This window comes from Mus musculus, chromosome 2, assembly GCF_000001635.26.
Source record: "Mus musculus strain C57BL/6J chromosome 2, GRCm38.p6 C57BL/6J".
Taxonomy (NCBI): domain Eukaryota; kingdom Metazoa; phylum Chordata; class Mammalia; order Rodentia; family Muridae; genus Mus; species Mus musculus.
The window spans coordinates 137,102,227-137,127,720 of NC_000068.7; the positions used below are offsets into that span (position 1 = coordinate 137,102,227).

Here is a 25,494-nt window from a genome sequence, read left to right on the forward strand (position 1 = left end):
CCAACAGTGTACTCACATACATAAAAAAGAAAGTCTTTAAAATATATATATATATATATATTTTTTTTTTAAGTTAGCCTCTTGTTATTCAAAGCTACAATAAGCATGTTGAATGCATGTTGGCCAGCAGCAAGAAATACCCTAACAGATTCAGTGGACACAAACAACACATTCCATCCCCAGGTGATGCACAGATACCTGCCAGCAAAACCTGCAGACCCTCAGCATAAGGTGCTACCTCAGCAACAGTATCACAGCTCAGTTTCTCATCTCTGCACAACAGGTCCAACAGATACAATAGTATCTCCTGTTTTAACTGACCTTTAGTGACAGTATTTTTATTTGTTCCTGTGATCCGTATCCTTTGCCAACTTTTCTAACATATTGCTGTCCATAGCAAATGTTCAAAAACTCCTAAATGTTATAGAAAGCTGCGCCTTAGGAGATTTTGCTCTGAAAGAAATTTTACTATTCCAGACAAGGTTAGTGTTTTGTTTTGTTTTGGTTTTTTCTTTTTTACATTTTACTTGCAAGTCTTGCTTAGAAAAAGTTCCATTTCAAAATTCCTCACTGAGGGCCAAGGGGTGAATTGTAATATGTGAAAAACAAACCACTAATAAACTCTTTTAAGCTGGCATTCCATCAGCAACAGCAAAAACATAATTCAGTTCACTCTTCTCATCATATGACTAAATTCATCTCAGCCTGCAGACAGGTAGGTCAAGGCATTCGGTTTGTTTGTGTCTGTTTTAAGTCAGGTACCTTAAAGATGCCTGAGAGGCAAAGCAAATGTCTAGAGCCCAACAGTTCCCAGAAGCAGTATGACTGGCCCCTCTCCTGAGGTCACCTACAAGCTAGTCTAAGAGACAGGTACTAAAATAGCTTTAAAGCCCAGAAGCAAGAAGTACAGGAGGATGTGAACAGACAAGGCTCTAAGTCAGCACTCAACCTGGTGCTGTGTTTGTTTTCTTAAACCTGCTAGTCATCACCTTGTCAAATTCAAGGCCACCTTGGAGAGGCAACTTAGGACCTACTTTCAATGTCTTTGTGATTCCTGTACACCCACACCACTGTTTTTCTAGGCCTTGAGCCTGTGCTCTTTGACAAAGCTAGACAAGCCCTACAGGTGACCAGGAGAACAACTCCTGGGTGGCTCTATGCACAACCAACACAGCCCCAGCCAGTCTGGACCATGGTGTGGGTAGGGCAATCCTTGAAAGCCCACGTATCTGTAGCTTACATTCAGTAACATGTAGAACCACGTGCATGCATGTCACACTGTACTCAAGTTTTTGCAAATACACACAGACTAGAGAATGGCAAAAATGCCTCTCCACTAACTGCCTGTTTGCTTTGCTGGTTCCGTTGAGAAATGTAGTGGGCTATTCCGGTGTTGCTCTAAGAGCTTAATGAAGGAATTATTAAACACAGTAGCCATGTGCCTTAACAAAGGACTCTGTATAGTTTGGTGCACTTTCTACCTAACTTTCAGGAAATTCTGTGAAGGTAACTTCAGAATCCACAGAAGGGTAGGTGGCTAACAAAGCTATGGAAATAACTTTACAACCACGGAGCCATGAGGCTACGAAATATGTAGCATGCTCTACACTGTCTGGGTTACAGAGCCCGAGTTTACTGTGTGATGATTCGATACTACCACCTGACTCAGCTCTCCCATTGGCTTAAACCACTAAGGACAGGGGGCAGCTCACCTGGGGTAGCTCCAGCCTTAGGGCTGGAAAAGAGTATTAGCACACTTCCCTGTTAATGTCACTGGTGTAAAGATGCATCATGAAGCATACACAGAGCTTTGTACACCCAGAAGAAAGGAGGAGGGACCACCAGGAACACAACTCAAGGACCAATCAGAAAACCTAGATAATGACCTTAGCTGAGAGAAGTCTCTGCTGTATGGAAACCTTGGTCTCCAGGACTCCTGGGTATGCTTGCCCATCAATCAGTTAAATGTTACAATATACTAAAATCATTTGCTCAGGTGGAAAAAGAGATCTATAAAGATGTTATACTCCTGAGCCATATTAGGAACAACTGGAAGACTGAGGCTGGGAGCCAGCCTTGGAACTTCAGAAGCACCTGAGCTTAATCCGGTCTAGACTTATACTTGAGTTTTTGCAAATAGACACAGACCAAAGAATGGCGAGCAAAACCTTCCTTGGGGATAATTACAGAGCTGATGTGAAAAGGAATTCTGACCCAAACTTGGGGATCTGCCTATAAGATACAAGCAAAGCCAGGATGTTTGCAACTTGATGAACTTTGCAACCAAAGAACAGCCCACACTACCGGGCTCCTCCTTGACATCCTCAGATGCTTTGTAAGGGCAGAGGGTAAAGAAAACAGGGAGCCAAACATACAAACAGTGCGCACAAAGGTCCTGAGACAAGAAAGTAATGTGATACACTCCAGGATACAAGTGAATCAAGAATGGCTAGGAAACAGACACAGTAGACACGGTGTGTTAAGACAAGCCATCAGGAAGAAAAGGCATACAAAGATCTGACCAAGAGCTATAGAAAGCCCGTGAGCTGTTAGCTTCTACCACCAGGGTGACCATCAAATGTTATGCTCAAGGAAAAAAAAAATAAGATGGCCCAAGAATGGAGAAGATATTGAAAGTTGACCAGGGAGAGCCAGTAAGGACAGGCCATGTAGCAGTAACACTAACTCTGAAGGTATAAGCAGGCAGTGAAGTGGATCAGGGCAGCAGTAGACATGGCAGGACGCAGCTGGGTTCATATGGAGAGCAAAAGATCAAGACTATTCAGAAGTTGGAGGCTGTATAGGTACAGATGCTACATAAAGTACATAGGGGCCTTCCAAATGAATGGCTTATGGCACTAGCTGTCCCAATACTGGTGCTTGTCACCCAGAAAGGGCTCCATTAAAGGGGAGTGCTCTTGGACCTCCAATTTGGCTTTGACTCGGCAATTTGTGGTACCTTGGAAAATACAGATGAAAAATAATGAGAGTCAACAGAAAAACAGATAAACCACAAAGCCCAAGGCTCATACTGTAAGTTTCTATAACTGTGATGGGCATCTGGGACTGTGTCTCACTTTCTAAAATCTGAAAGATCTGAAAGCAAACTGTTCTCATCTCAGTCTTCTTTGTCTCCTATCCAGAGACTAGTTACCCTAGGAAGAAATGAGATATCCAGGAGTCCCAAAATGTAGAGATTTCCATTGCCTGGAAATGTGGATAAGTATGGGGAACTGTGGGCAGGCCTCAGGTCCCTGGAGGCATAGCCCTGGAAAGTGAGAGGACAGATAGCTTAGCAGAGATTCTACAGATGCTGGGCAGGAATCCTCTCCCAGCTTTAGTTCTGGCACCAGTGCACTCAGAAGGCCCACTTCTGTCCCCTACCCAGCGTTTTGTACATTAAGGGTACAATGATAGGATGTCCATGCAGAGCTCAGTGTTTTGTGGGGAGGACTAACAGGTATCTATGACCTTGGCTGGCATCAACCAAGCCTGGCAATGTGTCCTACCACTAACCTCAACATATAAATGTCTATCACAATGAGACAGCGCAGATCCTGGCCTTCCACAAACTCCCTCCTAGGCAGGGCTGCTGTCTAAATAGCTGAATACCAAAGCAAGAAAGTAATCCCAGTGACAGGCAGCCTGCTGCACACCAGGGCTTGCCAAGGATTGTGTGACCCTAAGAGGCCCAAGGAGTCGGCCATGTTGAGCTGCCATTGAGTTTATGAGCAGCTGTGACTAGGCCCATGCTGGACACTCAGTACCTTCACCTATGGTGGGAAAGCACAGTGATGTTGAGAAAAAAAAAAAATAAGAAAGGGTGAATAAGTGAGAGAAGTAGAAGGTGTGAGGCACTCTGAGAGCAGTGGGCAAAGGCAAAAAAATGGATCAACTCTCTTTCCTGAACAGATCAAAACTGTCCGAGTGAATCAGGTTTTCCAAAGGCAACCAGGCTCTGGTGATAAAGGAGGAACTGTGTATCTCACTGGGAGGGAGAACGAACGTGTTACAATAGAGTTGACCACCATCAGCAGAGTACACCTTCACTACCTCTCCACACACCCCACAAGCCCCAGCCACTTCTCTGCAGGCCTGAAAAGCAACCTGCCCAGAGAACAGAGCCATCTTTCAAAACGGACAGGGCAGGTCCTGACTGCGGGGGGCTCTGAAATTCGGCTTCAATGGGAGGTTTGTGGTGAGCAGTGTGGGAAACTCAGGCTGACGTGGGGCTCACCTGCCCACTGAGTGAAATTTAAGGTTGGTCTTTAGAGCCCAGCACCACCCTTTACAGCTTTATCTTTCTGATGAGAGATTAAATGCTCACTTAAAGTTTAAATGGACTTTTAAAAAGTCACTACTTTGATCCTTTGGCAGTCTACAAGGTTTTAAAGTTGTAAAACCATTAAGATCTCTATCCAGAGATAAACTATGTCCCTTTCTGCAAGGACTGAATAAACTGGGAGTCTATTCTGGCTACTTAATATTTCAGTTGAAAGTTCTAGAAGTTAAGGAATAGAGTCCCCGGATAGGTTCAGCCTGTGGTGGGGGTGGGGCACTGGAGGCTTTCCTCTGTGCTTCCAAGCACAGCACTTTAAACGCACCAGCATTTAAAGAAGAATTCCTGATGAGATACTTACGAATAGTGTCATTACTGGAATCCCAGGCCTCCACCAGCAAAGTGTAGGACCTCTGCAAGACAGATAAGCAAAGTTTAGTGATTCACATACAGGGGTCAACTCTACGATGCTGATGCTGCCTGCAGTCTCTGGTGCTCTGGTACCAGGAACCAACCCAAAATAGAAGGCAGAAAAAAGGCAACAGGGTATTTGAAGCCTGACCAACCTCTTCTCGCTGCAGCGCTCTTCACAGGTTGACAAATAACTCCTTTCACCTGGCAGGGGAACACTGGGGCTCACACCCAGCAAGCCAAGCTGCTCCAAACCCTGATCAGAAAGTAGTACCTGCCTATATGGGAACACGTAGCATATAGGTTTCCCAAAACTTTTCAGTCCCTAGTCTTAGTGCATGAGAAAAAAACCCACACAAAGAATTTATCCCAAGCCAACCTACTCAGGTATTTGTCCTGAGAGAGAACTGCTAAGGTTACGCTTTGGGCCCTGGTGGAGCAGTCCCCAGGGAGGCCCCCTTTTCCTTTTCAGAACCCCTTTGAAAGCCCTGTCTGTGTGAGACCATCCCAGCTCCCACAAGTATCAGGTGACTCTAGGAAAAAAGGAGGGGTAAGGCTCAAAGACTTAAGACAAAGGCAGCAACCTAGCTTCCATGGTGGGGTGGGTTGTGGCTGTCTGTGGGAGAAAGCACAAAGGAGACGGGCACCGCACACCCATGGGTTATGTTTATTGATGAATGTATCTGTCAATAAGATCTAACATTCCTGGAATAATCAGTTCAGTAACTAAACAATTCCCTGGAGGCTGGCAAGATGCCAGTTATCCTACTGAAACCTGTTTTTTTTTTTTAATCTTCTAAGCATGTCTCTGAACCCCATCTCCGCTTCACCCCAAGACCCAAACCATTAGCAAATTTCCACTTTTACTCCAACCTTCACTTACAACAGGCATTGAGGTGAATCTTGCTAAGCCTATCTGGGTGCTGGAGAAATACAGCGGAGAAACAGGACTGCAACAGGTTTGTGCAGCGCTGCTCTGCCTGCCACAATGCTTCTGTTGCTCAGATAACCACAATGCCACCAGAAAACACTGCTGCCAGGGGAAGAGATGGCACCGATAGGGGAAAGGCATGAGAGAAAAGCAGGAGGTTTCATTCATAAATCAAGGAAGCTCACTCCTCTCTCGGTGACACAGCAGGTCTGCTCTGACGACAAAAATATCTTGTGATAGGCCCCTGCTTTGGAATTCAGCCTAAATATGCTTCATACTTACAGCAGGATTCCATTTCGTTCACTGATAACTGTGGGAAAATGCTCACAAAGCAAGCAAAACCGGGCAAGCCAGGACACATACCTCACGCTCTCCTGTTAGTGGTTGTAGGTCCGAATACATTGTTATTGTCGTTAATATTTTATTAGTGAAAGTTACACCTTATTTACAGCCTCTTTAAGTTCCCTAGGACTTCCTACAAATTATAGGACTCTTCCCGAAGAGCAGTAAGAAATTATATTTCTCTACTGGTTCACAGTGAGAGCCAAGTCGAAATGAGGCCAGATGTGTGGCTGATTCTGTATAATTAAGCCCTTCATTTGTTGGTCACGTTGAGGCCCACATCCTTCACTTCAACAATATCGCTGTAATTAATCCTCTGACTAAATGCATTGATACCAAGAGTTTTGACAGACTTGCACAAGCACTAAACACACATCATACCCACAAACACCACTGCAAAGGAAGGTGCCTTGGAACCAGCTGGCACAGCAGTATTAACTCAGCTTCATTCTCAAGGCAGAAGGCATCCTTAGACCTTGCACAAGAACTTGTAAGATCAAGCCATCTGCCAGGTTCGTCTTGGACTCAAAAGTTGCTGACCAACACTACCCCAGCTGGATGGAAAAGAAATGTCCCACAGCCCCATGGGCTGGCAGTATTTTCCCCTAATCAAGTGCCTTCCTTTTGGGGGTTGAAGGTGGGCTAGAATAAGGGTAAGGGCGTGGAGAGAGACTAGCCAAGCCTGGACTTTGCTTTCTCTTGAAAGCATGCATTGGAGTTCCAGGTTTCCTGGGGCATGGGTGCCCTGCCTTTAGAGAAAGGATTCCCTCCAAGGCTTCTATTAAGAGGCATTCTTCCCTCCCACTCCATCCCCACACTATAGATCAACAATCAAGATAATTTGGCAATGATTATTAGTTGCTAGGGAGCTTTAATTTTTCCCAGGCCCACGCTTGACCTCTGTACATCCCCAGCTATATGTCCGGACACTGAGATTTTAGACCATGTGGACCTCATGCCACCCAGCCACAAATCACCCACATGGGATTGGATGCTACAAAACCCATCCTCAGCAGAGGCCAAGTCCCCAGTCCTATGGGAGTTTGTAAGGGGCTTCAAAAGGCAAGTTTTCCTTGATCTTAACTTTACACCCAAAAAAGCAAACAACAAGCAAATCCTGAGTTTTGCTGTAGTTCAAACAATAAAAGAAATTTTTGATGAATTACTCAGATTTCATATTTTGTCCTGAGTCTTCCCAGAGTAGTTGTCTGAGAGGCAAAACAAGAGACACACGATAGTTACCAGATCATCCATCTGGATTTGCAAGTGAGTCACTTCTGCCCCTTCCCAGCTTGAGGCTCAAGGACATCTGGCAGTAAGGTGGCTGGCTTCCATGCTTGTGAAGCGTCAAAAGTACTGGTCAGCTTTCAGAACGGACTTTTGGGAGATTTCCATACAATTTTACCTTGGCATCAAAGCCCTCCAGGTATACCACGGTCACAGGGTCACCTTACCAAGGCTGGGCCACCAGGCACCTCCTCCTCCTCCTATTCTCCACACTTGAGCTGCTGGTCTAGGGTTCATTCTTTGTCCTGCTCCACTCTATGGAGGTTACCTTGGCACTGGGCAAAGCAGTAAGCACTTAATTGCCACATTAAACAGGGGGGGATGTAAGAAACAAAGGTGATTGTGTTGGCAGCTGGGAGCTTCCTTTTCCTGGCAACAGTGGTAGCCAAACCAAGCCCTAAGAAGCGGCTGCCTCCCCTCCTGCCAAGCTGACCGACACAAACAAACCGCCATCCAAATGGCACGCGTGGGGAGTCCAAAACCCCAGACCGCTGCGACAGGCAGGCCCGCCAGAGGCATGCACATCCTGAGAATGTCCCGAGTGCCAACACAGCCATTGTACACAGCCTGCTGGCCCCAGGTCTGTCAGGGGCCCTGCATGCGCTCTGCTGACTCAACTGTTGCTTCCTGTCACTTGTCCTGTATTAGCAGTATTTCTGGAGAGGCCCCATTCTTCTCTGTAATCCGCACTTCAGTCAGTCCAGCCAACTCTATTGTCCTGCCTGAGTCTGGGTGGCCAGAGTATAAAATATTCCAGTCACAAAACATGGGAAACAAAAAACGAGTTCAGAGAGTCCATGTGTGGGCACACACAATTCCTGTCTTTTAGGGTTTTGGCAAGGTGAGGGGTGGAAAAAAAGACCACTCCCCTCGTGCATGCAAGCTGAGGCTCCAGCCACAGAAAGCGACCATTTTTGCAGGATTTGACATGTCAATAGAGTGTGATCTGGCCACAAAGAGTGATTTTCTCATCAAAGCCCACCTCAAAGACTCACCAAGGGGCCCCAGAGCTCATACCCAGATTGCAGGCTCTCAATGAGAGGCCCCTAACCCCTTTCCCATCATTACCCTTACCTGTTTGAAAGGCATCCCACTGATAATTAAATGCACCAGTTACAAAAGGGTGGTGAGGTTAATAGATAGAATACCAGGGAGCCAGCCAAGCACAACCGTCCAGTTCACACAGAGCAAGCCCAAACAAGAAGCCTTTCTACTGATTTACCAAAAGTGCATAAAAACTAGGCTGAGCTGGTAGAGGGCTCAGTTTGATTATTTACATGCCCCCTTTAACCACTAGGAGCCACCCTGGGAATGTCTTCCCAGTCCACATGCTGCTCCAGAGAGAGATGTTACTGACACTATGAGTAAGGACCAAGGGGCTGCTGTGGGCCAAGCAGTAACCTAGCAACACCAGTTTTCTGAGCCCAAGACTCACCTCCCTCCCCATCCTGTCAGAGTCCTCACTTTCATGCCTCCAGATACATCTTCCAGCCCTTGGAAGAAAAGTTTATTTTGTTCTCATTATTGTTAAAGTAGATTTAAGGGCTGGAGCCAAATGTCACTTGGGAACAGTTTGAATCCTAAAACCTTGGGCTAGTTAGGGGTATGTCTCTAAAGCTCCACCAAGAAGAATTCTCAGGAATATTTGTCACTATGGATTACCAAGCTGGCAGTGTGCACAACCACAGACTATGCGTCCACGCAGAAATAATCTATGTGAATAGAAAGCCTGACACTCTGGAACCAAGTTAGGCCTTTCCACAACATGGCTACTCCGAATCTGGCTCCCATGTGAAGTGAGGACTCCTTGTAGCCTTAGCCTTGTTTTCTCACAAAGCGCCTTTTCCCTCCATGGTAAATTTCCCACCTGCCCTCTGTACAAAGTGTCCCTGAAGGTACCAGAGCTTGTAAAGACCTTAGGCAGCATTCAGATTGCTGGCTCTCTAGGAGGTTTACCCCTACCACATTGCTGCTGCCTCTGCCTCTGCCCAATTCAGCTACCAACAGCACTGAGCCTTCACTATTCTCTACAAATGTTCCAAGGCCCTACACAGCTATGGGTGTGGAGTTGATGGGTTGCAGATTCTTTTACGTACTGGAGGTTTGAGCAAGTTGCTAAGAAACAAGAAAAGGAGGAAGAAAACACAGAGAGGTCTATACCTGCAGGAAAAGGAAAACTATTAGGAACCAAGAAAGTACTCCAGGTCACAGCTGTTTTACAGTGCTTGAAAGCCACTCTACCTCCGTGTTCCCCAAAAGCCCAGTAAAGCAACTTAAACATTTGAGGCAGGTTTCTTAGAACAACAACAAGAAGAAGAAACAATGTTCTCTCCATACACACATCATCCCTTGTGCTTAGCACTTACACAAGCGCACTGTCTGCATACATGCTCGGCACACAGGTGAGGTACAGAAAAAAAGCTAACTTAAAGAGAGTCTTATTCCTCTCTCTTCCATGTGTCCACACACATCTAGAGGAAAGACAGCAGACAGCATAATCATACCCAAGGACTGGCAATTTAGATTCTGTGATTAACTACCTGATGGCAACTTGACTCTAACTCCTGTTATTTAGTTACTGAGGCTATAAGTGTGACACGGGTTCAAGCTGGCATCCTCTTCTGCTACATTGGTCACGTTTCATTGGCTTTTCCTAAAATAATTAAAGTTGCTCTCAGCAAGACTCTGAATAGGGTCAGTGGTATTTAAAGATAAAGCCAGACACCCCTGTTGCTTTACCCCAAGTCATTACAAATTTAGGGCCACCAATGCAGCCATATGACTGAGGTTTTCAAAAACAGAAGTAATTATACTAATGCATTTTTAATGAGCAGGCACTACTGGGATTTTGAGCTAGTTTGGGGAGGTGCAAATTAACCATTTCGGTGATTTATTAATGGTTATTCCCAAATCATTTCTTGTTAAGCCCAATTACCTGTCATAACTATGCTCTTATCACCTAGTATCCAAATTGGAAAATAATAAATCAAGCTAGCTGCTGCAAGTTGAGCTCCCTCACAGCATGGATGACAACCCAATCAGAAGCACAAAGCTAAAAGACTGGGGCCAGAGCAACTGATACTGGAGTAGGATGTAGCCCAAGGGCAATATAAGCGAATGCGATACTGAGATGGCAGGGACGTCCACTGCAGAGCGTCTCACAAGCTGGGATGTAGACTGTGTTTCAATCCTACCAGATCATTTCCTCCTCTTCCTCTATAGGCCACGAACAGGGGCCATACTAGCAATCAAAAGAAAGGAATTACATGACTTTCTTCACTGAACTAGCTTTACCAAACACAGTGTTTCCTTTCTCCGTAAGCCAATTTAGGAGTACTTAGCCCAAAAGACAACTGTGCCTGCTTAGGGGTTGGCAGCTTATGTGGCTATGAGGCCAAGGTAGGCTGGAGGCTTTGTTTGCCTTTTAAATTATGGCCTACTCTGAAATTCCAACATCTCCACACCAATTCCACTGTAAACTAACTAAGAAGGAGGAGAAATAAAAATTAAGTTTGTGGGGCTTGAATTCAAACCCAGGACCTTTAAGAATGGTAGGCAAATACCTATTTTGATGAGCTACACCCCCAGCCCGTTTTAAAAACAAGCCTCTCGTGTTAATTATCAAAGCGAATGAAGCTGTGCGACCCATTACTAACACTTGTGAAGCTTAAGGCTTTCATTGAAGCTAAGACTCACCCTGGAGCCATTCTTGGAAGTTCCAGACAGCAGCGGTTCTCTAACCACACTGAGGAAAATAAACTAAAACAACACACACACATACACACCCCACTTGAGTTTATACACACACACACACACACACACACACACACACACACACACACACACACACACACACACACACACACACACACACACACACCCACCCCACCCCCCCCCCCCACTTGAGTTTCTCTTCGGAAGTAAAGCCTGTGTTTCGCAGGAGGCCTGTTTGGGGGCAGCAGTGTGGAGACTTGTTTAGGAGTGATCCATGTACTTGGCCCAGCTTCAAAAAAGAACCACATTCTCGGTGCTGACCCAGTGGGGCTCCCTCTTTCTAGAAAACCCGAGTCTATTTCATGGTCGGTGACCCGTGGGGCCTGAAGGCACTGAACAGTAGGAGCCCAGCAGTGGTGGCAACCCTCCATCCATCCACTCACACCATTTCTGCTCCTTGTCGGTGAGAAACTCTCTCTTCCAGGTGTCAAAAGCAGACAGCCACACTTCTGGGTCACTTTCCCCCAGCCAGCCTGTGGAGCAAGTCTGTCTGCTTTCATCCAAGCCATCCTCCCCCTGACCCCTCTCTCCAAAATAAACCTCAGCCAGGCCTGCCGTTCTTTCCACATCACTAATAAGATTCCTTTTATGGTCTTGTGAAAAGCGAGGGGCTCGGACTGATCCTAGGGAGGGTGGAACCACCTGCAGGCCCCTTCCTCCCGAAACTCCAAACACAGCTCAAGGGCAGCCAGTACTCACCCTAAGCTCGAATGGACCCAGCCAGATTTAGAGGTGGCCAACCTCTTTAGCTTAAAGTTCTCCCTAATAGGGGATTAACAAACAAGACAAACATTCTTTGTAAAAGTGAAATCCCACAGCGGACACAGCCTTCAGATCTGAAGAGATTTCACCTACAGCGGCAGTCCCCTGCCAAAATAAGACCCTTTTTAATAGCATGTTTTCGATAACTGTCTTATCGCACCCACAGCAAAGGCCAACTCCTGTAAACGCAGACATTAAGAGCCAGCTCAGCTTCACACACAGACAGCCAGACAGGCTTCTCTCCCGCCCCTCTTCAGAGTTTCAAATCACAGCCCAAAGCCGCGGGTAGGAGGCAGCAGAGCGCACCCCATCCGAGCACGTGGCGGAAAGCAATCCTCTGGGGCACAGATCTCCCCCTCTTACCACCCACCCTCGGAGCTCAAGCTTGGCGGAGCACCAGTCCTGGCAGCGAGTCACGCCTCCTGGACAACGGGCACACCCCCCACCATTTCCCTTTCCTCCCCTTCTGCAATCGCACCCATCTTCCTTCCACCCATTTTGGGATGTTGCAAGGGTTCTGCCGCAGTCTGCCAGCGGTACGCCGGCCTCAAGCAGCTCCGAGGGAAAAGGGGGAGATGAGGGCGCACGCAGTTGCACCCGCAAACACGACTTATAGCGGGCTGCCTCTTCTAAGCCTTACTAGGGCGCGGGAAGGGCTTGCGGAGGCCGGGTGCCCTCCGGACGAGAGAGTGCGCCCGCCCTTCCCGGGGAAGTTTGCAAACACAGCTGTTCCAGAACTGGGGAACCGCTGGGAGTAAGGCAGCCTGGGCTGCACCGAGCGGGGGCGGGAGGAAGGGGCCGGCAGGGGGCGGAGGTTCCCAGACTAAAGCTTGGACGCCAGCCGGAGACAACCCCCCTCCTGCAGCCGCCACTTCAGGCTGGGAGAGCACCCCTCCAACACACTAAAATCTCCCCACTAGAGCCGCGGGAAGCCTGCTCCCCCACACCCTGCAGGAAGGACACACCCGCCCTCGGGGCGGCTCACGGGAAAGGGGAGGGTGCCAACTTGGACAGCGTATGCAGGGCAGACTATGCGCAGTCGCCTTCCAGGGCACTACGAGTTTTAATTAGTTAAGCAAAGAAATCATCTATAATGACCGCCTGGTCGAGGGTGGGAACTGGAAGTAGCAAGCATAAAATTAGCATCCTTGCGTACTTTCCCCCAGCAATGCTCTTCAGAGACCCCATTTCGCTGCGCTAAGCAGACACCACCCAGAATGGAAGACCCGCCCGTCTCATCTTGTCCAGGTCCAGCTGTAGTCTGGACTCTCAAACTTGCCACCCCCAAAGCCTCTCAACTTAGTGCCAAGTTTCAAGTGGCATTAAATCCTTCTCAAGGCAATATAGGGCTCGGCCCCGCGTTCGACTCTGTCGGTGTGTCGCTCACTCACCGGCCAGGCGAAACTGAAAGGCAGTACGATGCGATTACGGTCGTTGCCACGGCTGGCCTTGAGATTGAAGGTGTTACCCCCGATGACAGGCGTAGACCCTGAGCCGAAGCTGCAGGGTCCCCCGGCAGTGACGCGGGACTGATACTCCTTGAGGCACACTTTGAAGTACGTATCACACTCGTCGCGGGTGCACTTGCGGTCGCCAGGGTTCCGGACTCCACCACAACAGTTCCCATTCTGTAGCTCTCCATTCACGTTCTGCATGGACAGGATCTCCAGCTCAAACTGACCCGAGGCCCCGCACACCTGCCAGCGAGGAAGGAAGGTCAACGCATGAGAAAGTTTTCTCTGAAGGTGGAGGTGGAGACTCCTTGACACCCCCCACCCCCAATACACACACCCCAGGCTGCCAAAGATCCTCGGTGGCAAGTGAAAATAATTTTGCAAAAACTAGGTTTAGGGCTCAACCTGGTTTGGGGGCATAAAAAACACAAGTGCGGGAAAACTAAGACAAGTGCCCCGAAGGACCGTGAGAACGTAATGATCGCATTTTGCCCAGCCTGGAGGAGTTTATCTTTCGAGGCCAGGGGCTCCCCTCTGGGGAACCAGCGTTCCCTCACCGGGTGCTGCCTCTCGGGTGAAAAGTCAGGGTCAGGGAGCCTTGTACTCAAGGGCTCCGGAACTTGCACTGGGAGCCACAGCCGCTCCCGTCCAGAACGCCACGAGGGAAGGGAGAGGACCGCGGGGAGCAAGAGCGGGAGAGAGACTCCTACCTTGGCTCGCAGGGCACAGAGCAGGGCGAGCAGAAGACTCAGGGGGCGCCCGGGCCGGCCGCGCGTCCGTGGGGACCGCATCGCTGCGCCGCGCGCCACGGGCACTCCGGACGCCGCCGCCGCTGCTAGCGCTGGTGCTCCCGCCGAGGCTGCCGTCGTCGCTGCCCCCGCGGCCGCCGCGTCCCGGCTCTAATATACTCCGTGGATTGGAGCATGCACGACTGGAAAACAACACTACTTTTCAAAAGCCCTTTCAAGAGCCGCGCGTTCCAGAAGGCAAAGAGCCCGGCCTCCTTTTATTATTCTGATCGCTTCTTTGAGGCGCTCCCCCCTCTTCCACCTCTCGGCTTTCTTTCCTTCTCTCGCGCTCCCCTTCTTTTATTATTATGATTATGCGCAGCCTTTTATTCCCTTTCAGATCAGCTGCATGAAACGCGGGGAGGGAGGGGAGGAAAAAAAAAAAAAAAACCTGAGCCTAGCTCGCCGGCCGGCTGCAGGTAACACAATGACGCGTGCCCGCCTGGCTCTCGAAGGGACCCGGAGCGCCGGTCTGGGAGCCGGGACTCCGGCTGGCCACCTCTTCTCAACACGCGGAACAAGGCGCATGCGCGATTGTTAATATTCATAAGGGGCGTGCCATCTATTGGGCACGCCCCTTTCCTCCGGGTTGTTGGGGAGGGGAGAAATTGAGAAGGGGTTGGAAGTTGCGGGACGGACCGGGTGGCATGGCCGCCCGAGGGGCCCCCACACGCAGATCAGTGTCCCGGGGAGCCCGGGCCAGGAGAAAGGAACCTGGAAGGACCGTGGAGGAGCCCATGGCTCTGAGAAGCCCAGAGCGCCTCCGCTGGACCGCCCCCTCGGTGCACGGCCTGGGCTCCCTTGCAAGCCCCAGGTGTAGGCGCCGCGGTACGGCCGGAGCAGTTGGGGCGGGCGGCTTCCGCCTTCGGAGCCGCCTGCGTCAGCTGCGGCTTTTGCCCCGGGGAGGAGGGCCTGCCCGCCGGGAACCCGGGCCGCTCCCAGCAAGCGAGCCCAGAGCCCTGTGCTGGCGGCGGCGAGACTGGCGCGCTCGCCGCCGTCTCCTCGCCCCGCAGAGGCGACCTGGGCAGACTCTGCTGGGAACTTTGAAAAACTTTCCCGGAGTCAGACTTGCCGCAAACTCGAGGGAAAGCCTCGGCCGCGCGCCATCCCTTCCCAAATCCATGTCCGTGGAGCCTCGGAGGGGCTCCCAGCGTCCTTTCCAGACCGCGCCGGGGCAGAGGCGTGGGGGAAGCAGGGGGAGTGGCCGGCGGGCACCCGGGGGCTCAGCCCGGACTTCGGGAAGGGCTTTCTGAGACGCCGAGGGCTCCGCCAGCCTCCAGCCCGGGCGCAGTGGCGGGACTGCACCTGTAGGCGGCCTCCGCGCTGCTCTCTGGGTGGCGAGACGCGGCCTGAAAAGAACCTAACCGCTGTCGTGGTCCACAGAACTTGGCTTCTCCTGGGTGGTGGTGGAAACCGATGCCATTTTCCACCTTGAGGCAGGCCTCGCAATTAGCAGCGACACTCCTGGTCATAATCAAGGTCAAAGGGAACCCAAAGGCTGGCTGAAGTCTCTGCCAGCTCCACTCCAGGCGGGTTTAAACGGAGCTCTTTAGGAAAACAGATTTCCATTAAAGGACGAAAAGGGTTTCTTAACTTGCGTTGAGCCTGTCCTGAAGAAAAGCTCTGATTTTTCCGAGATTGCTTTAGCGCCTCAACCCTTCTAGACATCAGGGCATGATGGGTAAAGGGAAAAACAGTTTCCAACATGCTGAACACGACAACATAACAACACAGGTTATTTGTGGTTATCTACGTTTAAAGAGTGGCCCAGCATAGATAGTGCCCCATACCACTTGATGGGGTTGAGAAAGCTGAGTTCCAGGCTAACAAAGATGGTTCCGTAACTTGGGCATTTTAACCACCTGAGATAGGTGATTTCTTAATGGCAATGCATCTCATTCTAACCATTCCCGAGTAACTTAATCCATAATTGGGAAGGGCATATCCCAAATCAGAATGAGTTTGCAACTGGTCACAGAAGCACCTGGCCTACACAGCAGCCACCTGGGCATTTTCCAGTGTGCCCAGTCCTCCTCCACCCAATGATCACGAATGCAAAGCATCCCGTTTTCAACATTAATTCAACACAGGTTTTTGTTTTTGTTTTTGTTTTTTTCCCACTAAAGTTTCCAGAAATATAACAGTCCTCACTTCTGATTGGACTTCTTACCTGCATCTCTAGTCGCCAAGTTAGGGTGCTCAATAACGCTTTTATAGCAAAGGATTGGTGGTGTGGAAAAGCCACATAGCCCACAAAGACTGCAGTGGTCTTAGAGTCTATATTTCTTGAGGTCCCAAGGTCTAAAGCTGTTTTAAAATGTAAAGCTGTATCCAATGATGCATGCCCCATGTCCCACACTAACCCCTAGAAGGCGGCTATGGAGCCAGAGTTTTTAGTTCAGAAGGTTTGAGCCAGCCACCTGAGTTACATTGGAAGACTACCTGAGATTTATAGTTGCTCTGCTGCTAACAATCTGGGCTTCGTGAAAGCTGAGATCAGTACCTATCTAACAGTGAGTTTAGCTCACTTCACTAAAAGGAAAGTTTTGAGGAGTAAAAAGCACCTAATGGCATACTGGGAATGTCAAATCACTAAGAAACACCAAAGGCACAGCAAATAACACAGAGCCTCTAGTCTTTTCTGTGCCTGGGAACCCACATTTGAGGAAGGCAGTTGTGGGCTATAGGGGATTCTTTAAAAATGTTTTCATTTGGTGCTCTTCCAGTGAGCTGGGACTCCCCCAAGAAGCTTTTTTATACTGCAACAGGCACTGGGTGGAACTTCTGTCCTCAACTTCCTTGATCACCCCTGAAACCTGGAGAATGGGGAACTACTGCTCAAAGAATTCAAAAATGGACATTTCCCCTTGCCAAGCCATAGCCTCCCTTTGAGCTTTGCTTTCCAACTATAAGTGTATAGTTAAGGAAACATTCCCATGGAAAACAACACTTAGCCATCACCATTGCTTCCACCCCAGGTTGCTCCGAGCCAGATAGCAACCTGTTGCAGGTGTTTGGATATCTTCTCTGATTTTAAAAATATGATGCCTCAATTCCCTTTCTACAAAACATACCCAACCTTCATTCATTCATCAACAAACAGCCCTGACTTCCCATGGGACTTAATAAGAGGCATTTATGTTATAATTGTATTTTAAAGCTTCTAATCAACCAAAATTATTTATCAACACTGAGAAGAATCAGCTAATCAATATTTATTGAAAAGTACTGTTGTATGCCGTAGTGTGACTGATCTAAAGAACGCCACGTGAGGAAAATAAGTCGGGTACCAAGAGTTCAGCGCGTATGAGCTCCTTTAGAGCTCCTATATACAAAGGTGGATGAGGACAGGAAACGCCAGTCTTGCGTGCACGTATGGTTAGGGTGGTGTGTGCTTGGAGGTTTGATGTGCTTGGTCCTTTTCTGGGCATAAATCAGCTATCTGTGTCTTAATTGGGGGATGGATGACACAGGTGTGTGGATTATCAACTTTCAGTACCAAGCACATTTGAAACCAGTGCCATTCATTATGTTTTTTTTTTTTTTTTTTTTTTTGAAGGCACACAGTGGTTGCTTTTATCAGTAAAAAGAACACTTCGGGATGTTTGAAATGATATGGACCTACAATGAAACTTCAAATGCATAAAATGTGGAGAATGGCTGGATGGTTAGATAAACTGCCTAAAGAAAGTAGTAAGGTATTAAAGCCTAGCTAGCACTTGGGAGGCCGGAGGGTCACTCTAAGTTCAAAGCCAATGTGGTCTATAACAAACAGAGAGGAGATGGGAGAAGGAGATCCATGAATCCAAATAGACTTGTTCATTTAATATTCCTCTAAATTTCTGTGTTTGAAATATTAATCATAAGACAGTGGGAAAATGGTTATTGATATGCCTTATATTATCCAAAGTTCTAAGAACATGGCAGAAACTGGTAGTTGACTTCAGCAGAATAGAGCACAGTGTATGTGTTCAAGGATTGGAGGTGATGTAGATAGAGAGAGGAGGTGAAACACACAGACCTTTCCCCATCCCATGCCCTGATAATTCTTTTCTTCATTGCACCAGTCAAATCCAAGTTATAGACATATGTAATGCACCCTTTAAAATTTCCATTTATCTTGTTTTTTAGATTATGTTTTTGAATGGAAAAAAAAGGGGAAAAAGATATGACTGTTCCTAGGCATGCTGGAGGAGGAAGTTTATTATAGATAAAAGGGAGAGCATAGCCAGAGGCAGACACATCTGGAAGAGTGTCACGATCCTGAGCCATGTGAAGTGAGAGAAGAGGGGAAAGGAGAGTGGAGAGAGAGAGCAGAGCATGCTGCTGATAGGGCAAAGGTACAATAAGAATAGGTAAGCAAAATCGCTGGATTATGTAGGGAAGAGCCTCTGAGGCGATGGCAGCCCCGGCCCTGGGCTGGGGAGTTTATAATAGAGAGCATAATAAAGTATGCCTAGAAAACGCCCTACTACCTAAGGAAGGCCTGCACTTGAGATATTAAGTCAGGTCAAAGTAGTAGCTCCCACAGCAATCAAAACTGAGCCATGAGTTTATCCACTCAAGAATAAATTAAGCACACAAATCCTTTCCCAAAGACTCGTTTTACATACACACACACACACAAAAATTAACTTTCTTTTAGAAACCAAAATAAGTCCCTTGCATTATCAAAACTAAATTTGGTATGAGGCTATGTTAAGCGTTGGTTTGGCTTGGCCTTGAGCACATCTCACTATGGTTTTTCCTGCCGTGGCCAAATTGTGCCTGACACTCACCGTCAAGGTGAACAGAGTTGTTTCCACGTCTCCTTTAGCAAACCAATCACAGGAAATCACGCTAAACCCAAGACGTAAAACTTACAGCGCTGTGGAACTGATGTCACCACTTTACTCCTTAGGACCCAATGTTCCTAGGGAAATTTTATCATTTTTGGAGCTGTGTGTGTGGTGGAGAGGATGATCCTGCTCAGAAGATGCGCCTTGTCTTAGAATTGCGTCTTTGAGAGGAAAATCTCCTGAGTATAAGTTGCTGTCCAATTGTATGTTCACAAAACACCTAGGATTATTCACGCCCTTCTCGTGGTGCTGATGTAAGGAGTTGCCTGTCCGGTGGGTACCACATGCACGAATTGATGACTTGGTTCGTTGAAATTCTGTGGTACTTTGCTTTTATAACCCAAACTGAGCCATTTGTGCATCTGACCAATTTAAATGCTCTTACAAACCTCGCATCTCTTAAAAGGCACTCAAAATCACACTCCCAAGAAGCAGGTAGAGTTTGAGCTCTGCCATAGCTCAGTGCACACTGGGAGTGTGTTCTCATCCAACTGGCAGGCAGTTTTCCCAAATAAATACAGAATGAAATCTGCCTCTGCATCTAAGGGGGGTTTAGGGAGGGAGAGAAGTTGTTGGAACCTGAGAACAAGAGACTTGAATATATTGAGTTATCTGGGAAATTTTCCAAAACATGTAAATTTGAGTGTCAAAGTAAAATGATTACACCTGCCAGTGGTCGCAGGGTTTCATGTTTGGGTTAATGTTTCTCAATAAATTACAACTCTGTGTCTGTGTTTGACACTTCTGTTCTCAAGCCAGTGGTTTCTTTACTGATCATGGGCTCCAATTTAGAAGTTATTAAAAATAGCAAAATTGGATGATTGTAACACTTATGTTTAATTTTTTTTCATTTGGAAGGTAAATCATTTTTATGATTGTTTTATAGCAAGAGTGCTTAAGGATGATTAAATAAATATTAGCAAGCATAGGAATATTGACCCAGTGTAAATGTCTGGATCTTTTGTGCTAGCCATAATACAGCGTTGCCAAATGCATAGACTTTTTATAAGCATCATTCAGAAATTATTTCGGACAAATGACAAAGTTCTTTTTTTTGGAAGTAAAGTTAAAGTGTAGAAAAATTTAAATGACAATGAAGGAGAAAATTTAATTTCCAAATGATTATTATTTTACACTCTAAGGTACAATACTTTTCTTAAAGCCAGTTAGAAACTAGAGATATCAACTATACCATTTCATGATAGTTTGGCAGAAATTTCTGCGAAACGGTACTTGGGGGCTTTTTTTTTTTTACTAGACCACACATGTAACATGCCTTAATAGTACAATTTGCCCATGATTTGAGCTACATTACTAAAAGTATAGGGGTTGGCCATTAAGCAAGAAGCACCCATAGTCCCTGCATATTTTTCACTAGCCTTTTAATATTGGTGGAAGGCTCTCTTCTGGTCTGGGCACTGTGTTTTGTTTTTAAACTATAGTAGAGTACTCATAACCAAGTTTGCCATACCGAACTATTTTTAAGTTCAATGGGGTTTGCTACATTGATGTTGTGCAATGATCTCTAGAAACTTTCCATCTTGCAAAACTGAAAATCAATCCATTAAATAACTCCCCTTCTTCTTTCCTCTTCCCCTGGGCACTGGGCAACAACCATTTAACTCTCTGTCTCTAGGTACTTCATATGAAGTGGCTGGATACAGTGTTTATCTTTGTGTGGCTGTCCGACTTAGCAAATGTCCTCAAGGTCCATGCACATTGCAGCATGGGTTAGAATCCTCCTCCTCTGCTGGGGTGGAGCTCATCTGTAGAGTGTCTGCCTCGCATGCACAAGGTTGTGAGCTCCATCTCTGGTATTTGTGTGTATACAGGTACATGCCCCCATGTGCACACATTTCAAGACTGAAGTTGATGCCTTGATCTATCTCTCTATTTTATTTTTGAGACAGAGTATCTCTTAATGAGCCATGGACTCGTGATTTAGCAAGGTTGGCTCCCCAGTGATGTTTGGGCCTTCCCCTGTCTTCCACACAGCACCCGTGCTGGGATTAGAGGACGGCATCACCATATCCAGGCCTTATGTGGGTGCTGAGGCTGTGAATTCAGGTCTGTGTGCTTTACACTTTACTCACTGAGCCATCTCTCCAGACTCTGCTCTGTATAATTTCATGCTGGTGTCATTGTATGTTTGAATTATATTTAAAAATGCATTTATGTGGGAGGAAAAATTGAGTTGCATCTACCATTTGGCTGTTTTGAATAATGCTGTCTTCTTGGGTATAAAAATATCTCTTTATGATCCTAATTTTAAGTCTTTGGGGTATATGGTAGATGTCATGTCTAAGTGTAATACTGACCAACTGGGCCATTCCTACAAAAGGGCAACAAAAGGTCCCAATAGAAAGACCTTTAAATAGAGCAGCTGATAGACTTAGGAGAGAATTCAAGTAGAAAAGAGGAGGAAGGAGGCCTAGCCTATTGGAAAGGCAAATGAGTAAGGAGATAACTTGAAATGCCACAAATGTTATATTGGGCTCAGTGGAGGGAGGCTGCATGAAATTTGACTTTGAACTCAATAGAAAGACAAAATTTGATTTTGTAACCAGCCAGGTTCCCTTGGCTACAGCAAGTCCTTGCCACCATAGGTAATCAAACAGAGGTTTCTATGGACCAGATATTCTGTCATGGCTGGGAGGTGGTGCTGGGGAGTTTCCTAGGACTCAAGTCCACACACAGAGTATCTAGCAGTAAGCTTGGTCACATTCTACCCTTGCTCCTCAGGATGCAGTCTCAGAACCAACAGTAGGGCATGCACCTGGCATTTGTCTAGTTCCTGCCTTGTGGAGCCTAAAAAAGGGTCAAGAGTTCAAGGCCAATCCAGGCTACCTAATGAGTTCCCATCCCTGTCTGAAAACAAGCAAAGAGACACCCAAAAAAGAAAAATCTAGAATCTTGAGAGTGTCCGGTCTTTCTTTCAGAACAGGTACAATTATATAAGATCCTCTTTGGATTTATATGCTCATTTATGTTTAATAAGCATTGATCTGATATACATTGAGTACAGACATCCAGAGTTAGGTTGACTGTCCTTCTAACAGAAAGATCATCCATGACCAGTCTCTCCCTCTCCTTCTCCCTCTCCCTCTCCCTCTATCTCTCTCTCCTCTCTCTCTCTCTCTCTCTCTCTCTCTCTCCATCCTCTCTCCCTCCCCCTTCCTCTCTCTTTCACTCTCTCTCCCTCCCCCTCCTCTCTCTCCCTCCCTCTCCCCTTCTCTCCCCCTTCCTCTCTCTCTCTCTCCCTCCCCCTCCTCTCTCTCTCTCCCTCCCCCTCCTCTCTCTCTCTCCCTCCCTCTCCCCTTCTCTCCCCCTTCCTCTCTCTCTCTCTCTCTCTCTCTCTCTCTCTCTCTCTCTCTCTCTCAACCAGCAGTTTACTGCAGACAAATGAACAAGCCCAGCTGAGGTCAGCTGAATGGATCTTGGTCAGCAGAATCTTCCAGTGAATCCATAGTCTTGCGAGAATTAACAACTGGTCCTTTTAAGTTAAGCTGCGAACTGGTTTGTTGGGTAGCATTATTGTGGGAACAGATCCTTCCTCTGCGTGTGAAATATTAAAAAAACAAAACCAAGCAGAGCCACAAAGTGTCAGCTCCTAACCATTCAATGAAAGATCACTGTCACCTGTAAGCTTCTGAGACTTACATGCAGCCTGGGGTAAACAGACTGCATAGCCTCCACTTGAGTCAGCAAGCTGAGTTAAGAGTTAGAGTGGCACCACTATGGACTTACTCTGCTCAGAGTATCTTAGTTATTTTCAGGCCCTCCTGAGACAATCCTTTTAGCCATAACACACAATTGACCAAAGCTTTCTATGCTTGCTGCAATAGATGCTGTGTATTCCCCATAGCATGGAGGACTCTTGCAGTCAATAGACTTGAGTTCTCATGTTCTTGTGCAATTCAGTTACAAAGAGGGATAGGATGTTCAGCTTTCCAGTCAACAGTTGGGTGGGTTCCCAACATTTACTTGTTATTGTAATTACCTCATTCTAGGCAGTGTTACATAAACTGATGGAATAAGTGTGCCAAAAGAAAGCTATTGCTTCCATGCATACTAAATCAAATATAACTTGATGAAAATAAATATGAGTAGCTAAAAGTAGATTCGTGTTGAATAAACATGACCAAGACAACTTTAACAGAATTGAAAAATGCCTTAAATATAGCGATCAGAATCTGACTGACTGCTTTCTATGTGTCTTAACTTTCATAACAATTTAAGAAGTGAAGACTAAAACAAAAAAGCATAAAACAAACAAACAAACAAACAAAACCCAATATGTTATGTATGTGCTTGAATGCAATTCTACCTATGTAAACTAAAAAAAAAAGTCTCACGTTAAAAGATGGGTAGACAAATAGCAGTTTGCATGTTTTCTGTTGAAGTCAAGTATTTGTGTATCGTCTTTCATGATTCCATTTTTAACCAATGTTTTTGATTAACCAACCAATTACAAGTGATGATTGCATCACTTAAGAGGGTTTTATTCTATTAGTGGAGTCTGGACTAGTGCCTGACATTTAACAGAAACACTATTACCAGCTGTTGAATGAATGTGTTGTAGATGGCTGGCAATATACATCATAACAAAAGTAGACATGTTTTCACACACCAATATGTTTTAATTCTGACATTTAAAACCAACAACCTAGAAGCAGGAGGACTGGCTCAGGAATTGAGTAAATCTTTCTACATATTGCTTCTTTATAAAAGACCTTAAACAAAAGCAGAAAATTCAGGGCTTTGCAATTATTGACAGTGCCCTACTTGCATGTATCAGGATTACTAGGAAGCCTTGTGCTTATTAACCTTAACTACAGAATTTCTAGGCAGAGATGGGATCCTAGAATTTAATTGCTAACAAGGTCCCATTGTAAAGACCAAACTTTGAGAGTCATCAACCTAGTGTATCTCTGAAGTAAACAATTACCGAGACCATTTGGTTCTCCCACTGGCCATGTACATCCCAGACCATTTCCTTCCTTCAAATGTCTCACTTGGCTGGGATTTTGACTTCAGTGCTCTCCCAACCAGTTTAGAATTGGCTGGACTCATTGAAGAATGGAGTGTGACAAGTGGGGTGGACATGTATCCTGGGTCATTTGTGAAGTATAATGGTATTATGTTTAGTAAAACCCCACAGTGACACTATAAAAATAACACTAATACCCCCATTTTACAGATGTAAAACTGAGGTTTACAAAGGTCATACCCTTGTATAGCTACTCACCTCCAGAAAGTTATATAGGTAGTAATCCTTGGAGTAATGCTAGACTGAGGGAGACTTAAGAGCCCAATTTTTCCATCATAGCTATGAAAGCCTTGTGTTACTGTGCAGCTAAGTTAAGTAATTAAATCTAAAACAGGAATTCTTAGACTGTAATCTACAGGTCTACCCTCTGGATACCTTATTTAAATGCATATTATTATTCTATAGGAGGAGGTCAGGCTCAAGTTTAGATTTTGCATTTCTCACAAGCTCCCCTGAAGTGGAAATATCTGGTTTCTTTGAAGACTCAGTTGTATCATGTGATATTTTTCTGAAAAGTATCTTCTGAGAGGATGTTTTGCTGAGGCAGACACTTGAGAGGACGAATGATGTTTGGAAAGACTACGAGTAGAACAATGAGTAGAACAGTAGAACACTCTTGCATTGGTTCACCTTGCAATGCTTCGCTGATCTTTGCTTGTGGTGACTTTGTAGAGAGAAATGCACCAAAGAACTTCTCATGGTATTTGGCTGCTTCTTGCTGCTTCTGTGCACTCGGTTTGGGGAGCCTTGTGGTTTCTTCTGGATTGAGCTGCAGCTACTGATTCTGCCTAGTGTTTGCTGATTGGACTGGACTGCTGCTACTAATTCGTATTTGACATTTTGGACTGGACTGTTGATATCCTTACAATGAAGATTGGTATTGCCCCCAAAGAACTACTTCTAAACAGGTCCACATCTCCCTTGTCTTAATCATCTTTCTCTCCTACCTTTGGTCACTGGCTAGAAGGGAGATTGAAGTATTTAATAACCCTTACTAAAGTAGGTTTTGAAAAATCTAAGCCAATACTCCTGCAGGGGGTGGGGGGGTTGCCGCTGCTGGTCTCAGATCATACTTTGCAAAAGTGATGTTTTCAATCCCATTAGTACCAGTGCAGACCCTGGGATGTCCACTGGCAGGAAGCAGAGATCCTACATTCATAGTACTTTAACCAGGTCACACACATGAGATAATTTGCCTTTCCTCGTCTTCATCCTCGTCCTCGTCCTCGTCCTCCTCCTTTTTCCTCTCCTTCCCAGTGAGGTCACTTCAAGAAGGAATAGAAGGGGATTCTGTATTAAAAGAGTGAGTCCATAGAGATGATCCAATGACATATAATCTGCAAGGAGCTGAGATAATTATAGAGTGAGAAATCCCTGCTTGTGTTCTACCATGATCTCCATGGAAACAGGGAAGCAGGGGTGAGCCCTATTCACTTCAGAAGCATGCAAGGGGAATCTACTTGGTCTTCCTAATTAATATCAAAACCGAACTGGGGTCTGGATTTAGAGTAAAAACACAGTAACGGCTGGAAGCCTGAAAACTCTTTGTCATAACTTTTCTAATTTTGATCCTGTTGC

The 25,494-nt window shown here is 46.3% G+C and overlaps 1 protein-coding gene across 2 annotated transcripts in view; it reads right to left on the reverse strand.

The window, feature by feature from the left end:
• Jag1 (jagged 1) overlaps positions 1-14,294 on the reverse strand; it is a 35,070-nt gene extending 20,776 nt beyond the window's left edge. The window contains exons 1-3 of one of the 2 annotated variants that reach the window (NM_013822.5): positions 13,951-14,294; positions 13,178-13,483; positions 4,641-4,692 (exon numbers count right to left, since the gene is read on the reverse strand). In NM_013822.5, coding sequence (NP_038850.1) covers positions 4,641-4,692; positions 13,178-13,483; positions 13,951-14,031 — 439 coding nt within the window. In that variant the 5' untranslated portion in view covers positions 14,032-14,294. Of the gene's footprint in view, positions 1-4,640; positions 4,693-4,845; positions 11,072-13,177; positions 13,484-13,950 lie in introns of those variants that run through there. The other variant, XM_011239312.3, reaches the window with a different exon arrangement.
• Positions 14,295-25,494: the final 11,200 nt, after the last annotated feature.